The sequence below is a fragment of the Melanostigma gelatinosum genome, assembly GCF_949748355.1.
Source record: "Melanostigma gelatinosum genome assembly, chromosome: 6".
Lineage (NCBI taxonomy): Eukaryota > Metazoa > Chordata > Actinopteri > Perciformes > Zoarcidae > Melanostigma > Melanostigma gelatinosum.
The window spans coordinates 2,005,989-2,016,892 of NC_136639.1; the positions used below are offsets into that span (position 1 = coordinate 2,005,989).

The following is a 10,904-nucleotide window of genomic DNA, read 5'->3' on the forward strand; positions in this document are numbered from 1 at the left end:
TGTGAGCTGTAGCTTTAACCCTTGCAAACTAACTAAAATATAACCTGCAATAAATATCTAATCTGCATTTAAAGTAAATTTCTCAAGTGCATTCATTTGCTCAAGTAGTAAAAAGTTCCTCGTGGCAGTAAAAAGTTAAAGCCATTGTATGTCTAACAACTGAGTTCTGAAAGGTTATCCTAGAGACCGAATCCACTTAACAACCCCTTACGGTTTTAGCAAGAAGTAATCCTAGCCGTTAAAACCTAACCTGGCATTTACCAAGAGCACGGATCCATAAGAGGGAAGCTGCCATAACCGACGCGACTGGTAGGAGCGCCCGGGGTCAGGGTGGCCCCTCGACCGAGTGCACTCAGACCGGAGGAAGCAGGGTAGACGTCGGGAGTAACGGCAGTTAGAAGAGCCAGGCGAGTTCCCTCGCAAGAACACCAGCTCGACAATCTTTTAATAGAGAGCTGAGTCAGTAAGTAGCCCCGTATCGGGCCAGAAGTACCCCAGGATCTAACACTGGGTACATCCCAAGTCTCTTATCTGTCATTTCCTCGATCCTCGCTTGAACCGGAAGTTGTTCTGCGCCGCCATATTGACGGCCGTCTTTCATCTCTTATTTCTGCTCTGAGGAGAGAGGAGAGAGGAGAGAGGAGGGATCTCTGAGGAGACATGAGCGAGGACGCACGCGAAGAGACTTCCAGGAAGTGTTTTAACAGAAGACACGCCCCCTCATTGTTCATCAGTCATGTGATATTCATATTGGAGACTACGCAGACTCCCTCAGAGACCAGCAACACTGCACTTTGGTTGGAATGTACAAAATACAAACCAGTTTTATTTGGTTTGTACGATAAAAACATTAAAGGTTACACAAACAGATGATGTGAAAAGTAAATAAAATAAAAGATAAAATGTCAAAAAGCTGAAAGGTTCAGATCAGCAATAAGCCTCGTCACACATCACACATGAACACATGAATGAAGATCAGTGAAACATGATCATCATTAAATGAACACATGATCAGTAAGAATACAAACCAAAGAATGAAAAGTTACATCGTGACACATTCTGCATTATAATATATCTTCATTGAATAAACAGCTGAGCTGGTTCTTGATCAGTAGTTTGGTTCAAACTTCTTTTGTCTCTTTTGATTTGTTTCTATGAGTTTCATCAAACTAGCACACAGTCAGTGATGAATGAAGTCAAAGTGAACAATACCACGTGAAGAACCAAGCTGCATTCAACTGATCCTTCATGTGAGACAGTGTTCTGGTGGATTTGGACGTTTCTGCTTTGACGTGATGTTTATGTGCTTTATTATCTAGAATCGTCCAAAACTTTGATTTCTTTTGATCTCAACGTCACTTCTCAGAGTTTGTTCATTTGTTACACGATGATCAAAGAAGATGAATTTAGTTTGTTCAAATCAAAACAACTCTTCACAACTTGTGCTTCTTGTTCCACAGATGCTGCATTTGATCCAGAAAGACTCTTGTTTGACATTCGGAGGTTTTTCTGAACGCAAACAAATGTTTCGAGACAACAAAGTTCAGTTTTCTACACAAAGTCAAAGATGTTTCACAGCTTCTCTCAGACAACACATCATTCCAGGTCATTACATGGACCTCGCTCAGCTCTTTCACACATCCATCTGCAACACCACAAGTCCCAGAGAGCTCTCAACCCCCCAGAGTCCAGACCAGCTCAGGTACCCCTCACCTGCTCCAACTGCATCTACAACCACTGAGAGATCAGGTTGGTACCAACTCACACCAGCTGTGTGTGATCCTGTACACACTGAACCATCTGGTCAGCAGAGAGAAGGTTTCTCTGCAGGAGGAGACTCTCCCTCCTCCAGAGAACACAGAGTCACTGAGGGACCAGAACTGAACCTGAACCCAAAGCCAGGATAAAGAGGTTCAGTGAATGTGGTGTTGAAGGTGTGGAGGTGGATCAGTGTGTCAGAGGAGACTCTGTAGAAGGACAGAGAGCCAGCAGGACAGTCCACATACACTGCTACTCTACCAGAGGAGGAGGAGGAGGAGGAGGAGGAGGAGGAGGAGGTGATGGCTGTTCTTGTCTTATTGTGACAGACATAGTAACGACCATAATCACACAACAGACTCCAGGACTGATCATTCCTTCCAAACTCACAGTCTTCACTGTCTCCTTTCCTCCTGATTCCTCTGTAACTCACTGATATATGAACTCCTTCTCTCCACTCGACCTCCCAGTAACAGCGACCAGTCAGACCAGTTCTACACAGCAGCTGAGGACAGAAGTCAAACCTGTCTGGATGATCAGGATATGACTGATCCTCCTCCACATTGGTCACCTTCCTGTTGTTGTCAGACAGTTTGAGGTTTCTGTTCACTGTGTTTGTGTCGAGTGTGAGTTCACAGGAATCTGATGGAGAGAACAAGACACAACACAGCTGCAGTTATTAATCTATCATGTGTTTGATGATGACATCAGAGATGTGAATGAGTGATGTCACAGTTTGAAGATGCTTTGTTTCCATGAATCAAACTCAAAGCACACTTACGCTTCCTCGGACCTGGTCTGGACCATCGGACTCCAGCAGGCTCCACCCTGAAAGGAGGAGGGGGGTCAGAGCAGCATGGAGACATGGACATGACATCGCTCTCACACACAGAGCTTTGTTATTCATCTTCACATGAGCACTTATTGTTCATCAGCTCATACTCTGTGACTTCACTGGAGCTTCATCTGATTGCAGAAAATATTACAGTTCAAGTCCGTCTGCAGCCACAGAGCACTGCCTGTGTCCCCCTAGAACTCTGGTCCAGTCCTCAATAAACCTCTTTGGGCTCTGACACACCACGTCCACAACCAGCTGCTGGTTCTTCACTGAGCGTCTGTGGCCGACTGTCACCTGTACTTTCAACAAGTCGACTCTTCTCAGCCAGGGAACTGGCTCTCAGTGCAAAACAAACCAAACCAGGTAAAGCTGAACTCCTTCAGAACAGCAAAACATTCCTGTTGTGATGATTCATCGAGACGCTTTAAACAGATTGTTTCTGTCTGTTTGTCTTTTCACAATAATGTCTGGACTAAAGGGCAACACACACGAGCATCAGAACATCAACTGTTGTTTGATATGAGCCCACAAACCTGCAGCGTGACGACGTTGACTCATGTCAACCCACCATGATGCCGTCAGCGTGTCAGGATGCACCACTGTCCTCTTTACTAACGTTCAACCAAGACACCGCTCCAGAACAACAACAGTTTCATCACCTTCCCCCCCTGTTGGGCTCATCCTGGCTACTGTTCCCTGATACTTCTGTCTGTGTTGATGGTCTGATGTGGGACACAAACAGTCTGATGAGTCTCTGGTAGTTTGAGGTCAGCTTGGTGTATCAGGGTCTTATTAACCAGGCTGACAGTGTGACAGAGAACAAGTCTCCAGCTCGACCTCCTCCATCAGACTGAGTGTCTGTGGCTGCAGCAGGCCTCTTCATACCTGAGAGTTTCCAGTCTCCAGTGAGGATCCTTCTGTCCATCAGACAGCATCTTCACTCCTGAGTCTCCTGGATGATTGTAGCTCAGGTCCAGCTCTCTCAGATGGGAGGGGTTGGAGCTCAGAGCTGAGACCAGAGAAGCACAGCCTTCCTCTGTGATCAGACAGCCTGACAGGCTGCAAACACACAAAACAACACACATGTCACATGATCTGAGAGAACTGTGAGGGCTGGAAGGTTTATGTTTATGACTGTCATCACCAATCTGTTTGTGTGTAAACTTTAAACTTAGTACTGAGTCCAAGAAAAGTAATTCACAGGATCACCTGAGAGTCTCCAGTGTACAATGTGGACTCTTTAGTCCTCCAGACAGCATCTTCACTCCTGAATCCTGCAGGTCGTTGTTACTCAGGTCCATCTCTCTCAGACTAGAGGACTGGGAGCTGAGAACTGAGGACAGAGCGTCACAGCTTCTCTCTGAGAGGTTACAGACACTCAGTCTGAAGAGACAATGATGAAGAAGAAATAAACAATCAGTAGAAAAGATAGCAGCGTATTTAAGGTATGTGAGGAACTGTGAGGGCTGGAAGGTTTATGTTTATGACTGTCATCACCAATCTGTTTGTGTGTAAACTTTAAACTCAGTACTTAGCCCAAGAAAAGTAATTCACAGGATCACCTGAGAGTCTCCAGTGTACAATGTGGACTCTTTAGTCCTCCAGACAGCATCTTCACTCCTGAATCCTGCAGGTTGTTGTTACTCAGGTCCATCTCTCTCAGACTAGAGGACTGGGAGCTGAGAACTGAGGACAGAGCTTCACAGCTTCTCTCTGAGAGGTTACAGCCACTCAGTCTGAAGAGACAATGATGAAGAAGAATAAACAATAAGTAGAAAAGATAGCAGCGTATTTAAGTTATGATCTATGAATCTAACTCTCTGTACTTACAGAGCTTTGTTGGAGGCTTTGACCACTGGCAGCAGCCTCAGAAGAGCCTCCTCTGAAGCAGAGTATTTCTTCAGGTCAAACACGTCCAGATCTTCTTCTGATGACAGTAAGATGAAGACCAGAGCTGACCACTGAGCAGGAGACAGTTCATCTGTGGAGAGACGTCCTGAACTCAGGGACTGTTGGATCTCCTTCACGAGAGAACCATCATTCAGTTCATTCAGACAGTGGAACAGATTGATGCTTTTCTCTGGAGACACATCCTCACTGATCTTCTTCTTGATGTACTGGGCTGTTCCCTGATTGGTCTGTGAGCTACTTCCTGTCTGTGTCAGCAGACCTCGTAGGAGACTCTGATTGGTCTCCAGAGAAAGACCCAGAAGGAAGCGGAGGAACAAGTCCAGGTGTCCATTTGGACTCTGTAAGGCCTTGTCCACAGCACTCTGGTAGAGACGTGTTGGTTCAGGTTTGCCTCTAAAGACTTTAGACAACCAGGAGGTTGTTGGTTCTTCTGACAGCAGATTGACTCCAGAGTTGATGAAGGTCAGATGGACATGAAGAGCAGCCAGAAACTCCTGAACACTCAGATGGACGAAGCAGAAGACCTTGTCCTGGTACAGTCCTCTCTCCTCTCTAAAGATCTGTGTGAACACTCCTGAGTACACTGAGGCTGCTCTGATGTCGATGCCACACTCTGTCAGGTCGGATTCATAGAAGATCAGGTTGCCTTTCTGCAGCTGATCAAAAGCCAGTTTTCCCAGAGACTCGGTCATCTTCCTGCTCTTTTTACTCCAGTGTGGATCTGTCGCAGCTCCTCCATCATACTTGACTTTCTTCAGTTTGGACTGAACCACCAGGAAGTGGATGTACATCTCAGTCAGGGTCTTGGGCAGCTGTCCTCTCTTTCTGGTCTTCAACACCTCCTCCAGAACTGTAGCAGTGATCCAGCAGAAGACTGGGATGTGGCACATGATGTGGAGGCTTCGTGAGGTCTTGATGTGGGAGATGATCCCTCTGGCCTGCTCCTCATCTCTGAACCTCTTCCTGAAGTACTCCTCCTTCTGTGGGTCAGTGAACCCTCTGACCTCTGTCACCATGCCAACACACTCAGGAGGGATCTGATTGGCTGCTGCAGGTCGTGTGGTGATCCAGAGGCGAGCAGAGGGAAGCAGTTTCCCCCTGAAGAGGTTTGTCAGCAGCACATCCACTGAGGTGGACTCTGTAACATCAGTCAGGACCTCATTGTTGGTGAAGTCCAGAGGAAGTCGACACTCATCCAGACCGTCAAAGATGAACAGAACCAGGAACTCTTCAAACCTGCAGATTCCTGCTTCTTTGGTTTCACTGAAGAAGTGATGAACAAGTTGCACCAAGCTGAACTGTTTCTCTTTCAGCACATTCAGCTCTCTGAAGGTGAATGGAAATGTGAACAGTATGTCCTGGTGGTCTTTGTCTTCAGCCCAGTCCAGAGTGAACTTCTGTGTTAAGACTGTTTTCCCAATGCCAGCCACTCCCTTTGTCATCACTGTTCTGATTGGTTCCTCTCCTCCAGGTGAGGCTTTAAAGATGTCTTCTTGTCTGATGGTTGTTTCTGGTCTGTGTGGTTTCCTGGATGCTGTTTCAATCTGTCTGACCTCATGTTGATCATTGACCCCTGCAGTCCCTCCCTCTGTGATGTAGAGCTCTGTGTACATCTCATTCAGAAGGGTTTGGTTTCCTGCTTTAGCGATCCCCTCAAACACACTCTGGAACTTCTTCTTCAGGTTAGATTTGAGTTCACGCTGACAAACTGCAGCAGGAAGTCCTGAATGAACACACAACAAAGAAGATCAATGAGTCAAAGAATAGATTTCAACATGTCATTTCCTCACAGAATGAGTCTATGAATATATGTTGGTCCATCTCTTGAGACTTCAGTAAACGTCACATTTATCCAGCATGTTGAATCTTTAGAGAAATCCTCTTACTGCTCTGCAGACAGTCAGCCAGCTCCTCCTGCTTCATTCTCCTCAGGAAGTTCATTGTGATCTTCTCAAACGCCTCTCTGCTGCTCCTCCTCTGCTCTTCATCCTCACCGTCCAGCACCTCCTCATCCTCCCTCTGACTCTCTAAGCATTCTGGGTAATCTGAACTCACAACCTTCTGGATCTTCTTCAGCTCGTTCTTCACAAAAGTGACGATGTTCTCCTCCAGCAGCTGGAACAGAACATTCTATGAATGACACAAACTAAAAGCATGGAAGCAAACATCAGATCCATGTTGGACAGACTGACGATCCACTGGTCTACAGAGTGCAGCATGGAGATGATTGTGAACACAAGAGATGTAACAGTAGTTGTACATGTACAGACCATGAATATGGAGTCCAGGTGTGTTTGATGCTGCTGGGCAGACGGACCTCTGGGAACCTCTGAGCTCTCCTGGTCCTCTCTGTGGAGGAATCATGAAGAATCAGCTCACGTTGTGTTTGTACCATTAACACAAATACAACAATCAGTTAAAGATCTTGTGTCCTGTTAAGATTGATCATAATGAAAACAGATGCTGAACAGATTGTTATCTCTGCTTTTATTGGACAGTAAGAGTTATTTCATTGGCAGCACGGACGTCTCAAAAACTATATTGTAGGTCAAATTCATACCGGTTTACTTTATATACCTTCTATACCTTCCACCTCTAGATACAACTACAACTAGAAGCAACTAGTATCACATGTGATGTGATACTTTTTCATATTTGGTGTGGTTTCTACTCTACCATTGTGTTGTTAGTCAGATGTACCAAGACTTAATACTGTTGATCTGCCACATCACTGAAACAAAGGGTCTGTGTTTGGTTTTGTCCACAGCACCGTTGGGGAGACTTCCTCCTCCGAGTCTTTCTAGTCTCCAGACCTCTGCAACTAGAGTTAGGATTATATCCAGAATGCTACTTCCTGTCTGATGTAAAACCTACAACAAGTCGTCAAAGATATTGTGTCATGTCATGATCATAATGAGAAATGAGATCATAATGACAGATCAAAGACTATAACTGATAGTAGGGCTGCAACTAACTATTATCAATAATCGATTCATCTTGCAATCATTTTTTCGATTAATTGATGAATCGGATATTAATGGGTGAATAAAAGGCGGGTGAATAAAAACGTGTCTTTAGTCTTGCAAACTATACCAGCCCTGCTTTACTACTGTTATTAACGAGCTAACGCTAACTTGTCATGCTTGTCAAGCTGGATAACGAGTAAACAGCAGCACCAGAAGAGCTGCTGGAAGGACGTTAGGTTCCTCACTTCAAAACGGAACTAAAGTAGGATTCTGTAGTGACTAACCTTGCTGTTGAACTCCCTTCCTCCTCATCAAGGACTCCAACATGTTTACGTTTTAGGTGCTGAATCATCACGTGGTGCTCCCGTGCCATGCCATGTCGCTTTTGCATATCGGCATCATTACGTAACGTTAGTTGTTTCGGAGTCCCTTTTTGTCGGTTTATTGCCGTTAAATCACAGCCAAATCAGTTTATTTTGTGTTCCTACAGCTGTAGTAAACAGCGACGTGTGGCTTGCTAGACAGTGAATACATCTCGATGAAATCCACGGAGCTCCTCTGGACAATGTTATGAACCAGACATGACGGCGTTTAGTTTCCAGGGATATCTCTGACTTTCAGAACGCCTACTAAGCAGAAATAGAGGTTCTTTTTTCCATGGTTAATGGCGGACAGTTGAACGGCTTTCAGGGCGATAAGCCACGCCCCCTCTCCGGCGCGTCCAGTGCGAATGAACACAATTAGTCCCCGGCGAGACCGGCGGCGCGAATGGCTCAACTCAACTTTGTTTTTTTACACTCAAACATCTCCGCGACTTATTGAGTGGCATAATAATCGCGCGACACAACGAATCGATAATGAAACTCGTTGCCAACTCTTTTAATGATCGATTTTTATCGATTTTATCGATTCGTTGTTGCAGCCGACTGATAGACGACCAAAGTTGTATCTGTGTAACAGCTAGTCATCTGTTTCATCTGTTTTAAGAACTTACTCTGGGTCATAAGAACGGCGTCCATCTTTGAAGTTAATCCCACGACCAAAAGACTGATCACTCTTCATGGACACACAGCTGGGTTCAGGAGACTTTCCACTCTGCTGCTGTGGACTGATAGAAACACTGACATTACATCATCATCATCATTCAGTCATGAAGATCAGCTCACATTGTGTCCGTCCACACAGAGACCAACACAAGGTAAAGGTCCATGAAGTGATATGTGGATGTGGATCAGATGAGTCCCTGTAGTGGTAAAGGTTTACTAGTCCTGCTGATCCCTCTGAGAATCAACAGCTCAGTCTTTCAGCTCACCTTTGATCAACAGAGTGGCATCCATCTTTGAAGCTAATAGGAGGACCCATAGACCAGTCACTCTTCATGGACACACAGCTGGGTTCAGGTCCAGGTTTACGTTTAGGTCCAGGTCCACGTTTAGGTCCAGGTCCAGGTTGTTCCAGCTTCCTCCTGATAGAAACACCAGATACATTCAGTGATGTAATAAACCTACTGTACTCAGTGTATTAGTATCCTGGTGGTTTTAGGAGACGTTTAGTGTGAAATCAATGTTTCATGTAGAAATGTTTCAGTGTTGATGTTGAAGCTGTATTCAGTGCAGCAAAGACAGGAAGTGATGCAGTGAGGTGACCATGATGGTTGAAGAGTAATGCTGTCCAATCAGGATGAAGAGAGGAACCATGTGGTGGAAAAGAGTTTTACCTGAGTGACCTTCTGACTTCATCATCATCATCATCACCACCATCATCATCATCATCATCATCATCATCATCATCATCATCACCATCATCATCATCACCATCATCATCAATCACCATCATCATCATCATCATCATCATGTTTGAAATCCTCACCTTTGATCAACAGAGTGGCGTCCATCTTTTAAGTCTATAAAACGACCCATAGACCCGTCACTCTTCATGGACACACAGCTGGGTTCAGGTTGAGGTTCAGGTCCAGGTCCAGGTTCAGGTCCAGGACAGTGTGGTCCCTGATGGGTCCTGGTCACATGTGTAGAAACAGAGTCAGTGAATGAAAGCCTTTGAGTCATGGACAGGTAGAGATGGTCATCTCACCTCTGAGCTTTGGTGTGGCTGGTTTTAGAGGGAGGGACTCCCTCCTCTCCGTCCTCACACTGATTCATAGCAGAGTCCACACCTTCACACAAACACAACAACATTATTTCTCTTCATCATGACAAACACACACAGCTCATTCACCTCAACACTAAAGACACTCATGGGACAGTTTCCATGCTGTTGTCCCTCTGAGCTGCAGAGTCCTCTCTAAGAGATGACGTTCACAACGCTCTTTAGTCTGTTGGCTTGTTGGAAGACCAGAGGAAGACTCTTCATCTGGCTTTTTATTGGCCTCTTTGGGGATGACGTCACTTTTCACTTCTATTTGAGTGACTTTGAAAAGCTCTTCAACGTTTGAAATGTTCCTCTGTTTCCACGTCTACTGCATCCAGTCAGAGCAGGAAGCAGCTCGTCCAATAATCCAGAATCAGTCATGTGACCTTGTTAGCTGCTGCTGAATTCACATCACTTTGTAGCTTCATGTGTCGAGGAACCAGTGAGAGCAGAGCTGAAAGCATCCGTCCAATCATTGATCAGCACATCAGCACTCATTCCTCCTTCACATCAACGTCCTGATTCTCTGTGATGGAGTCACACTGATGTCTCCTCTCAATGAGGCTGTTAGTGGAGCTGTCGCCCTCTGGTGGCTCACAGGGAAACTGGCACCTTGAACTGACTCATTTCACCGTTTACCGTAAAACACCATCATTCTTTGTTGGGTTGATGTTCTTATAAAACGGTTTAACATTAGCTGAACAGCTTCTTTATGCAGACGGACGCTTACACACATAACATGAGTTTCTAAACGTCACTGAGCAGTAAAAGCTTCATTTATTTGAGGGTCATCACGTTTGTGCGAGGAAGCTGCTTCCTTCAGATCGTCACTAATTATTTTAGAACAGTCAAATCAAACTGAATTCACCTTTTTCAATAATCAGAGTTGCTTACTGACCTTTAGAAGCAGAGAAAAAGAAGCTGCGACATCACGAGCTCCAGAAGTGAAAGTAAAGAGGACACAGGAAGGGAGGGGCTGTGTTGCCAACTCCTCAGTAAGGAAAGTAGCTATTGGCTGTCCTAAAAGTCGCTAGAAGTCGCTAAATGACGTCATCGCATAATTTCCATAATTGTAATGAGCGCCGTAGGAGAGAGGCGGGAACAGCGGCGGCTTTGCGCATGCGCAATTCATTTGCAGTCTGGACACGGAGAGTATGGGTCTCCTCTTGCTGCAGCTGGGACTGCTGCACGAGGGGCTTTCACGTCAGAGTCAAAACACCAGAAAAGTCTCCAACAACGCCAGAACAAGTAGCTCGATTTTTCTCGCTCGTAGCTTTTGACAA

The 10,904-nt window shown here is 45.4% G+C and overlaps 1 protein-coding gene across 2 annotated transcripts; it reads right to left on the minus strand.

The window, feature by feature from the left end:
• Positions 1-802: 802 nt before the first annotated feature.
• Positions 803-10,558, minus strand: LOC306778677 (NACHT, LRR and PYD domains-containing protein 3-like). Of its 2 annotated transcripts, XM_079270293.1 has the most exons (13): positions 10,520-10,558; positions 9,565-9,646; positions 9,343-9,489; positions 8,786-8,938; positions 8,468-8,581; positions 6,778-6,856; positions 6,394-6,622; positions 4,427-6,230; positions 4,159-4,332; positions 3,806-3,979; positions 3,482-3,655; positions 2,540-2,586; positions 803-2,400 (listed from the first exon to the last, which is right to left on the minus strand). In XM_079270293.1, exons 2-13 carry the CDS (start codon positions 9,630-9,632, stop codon positions 1,805-1,807), a joined length of 3,759 nt encoding a protein of 1,252 aa, XP_079126419.1. In that variant the 5' UTR covers positions 9,633-9,646; positions 10,520-10,558; the 3' UTR covers positions 803-1,804. The 2 variants fall into 2 exon arrangements, with proteins under 2 accessions (XP_079126419.1, XP_079126420.1); XM_079270294.1 differs by lacking the exon at positions 3,806-3,979.
• Positions 10,559-10,904: the final 346 nt, after the last annotated feature.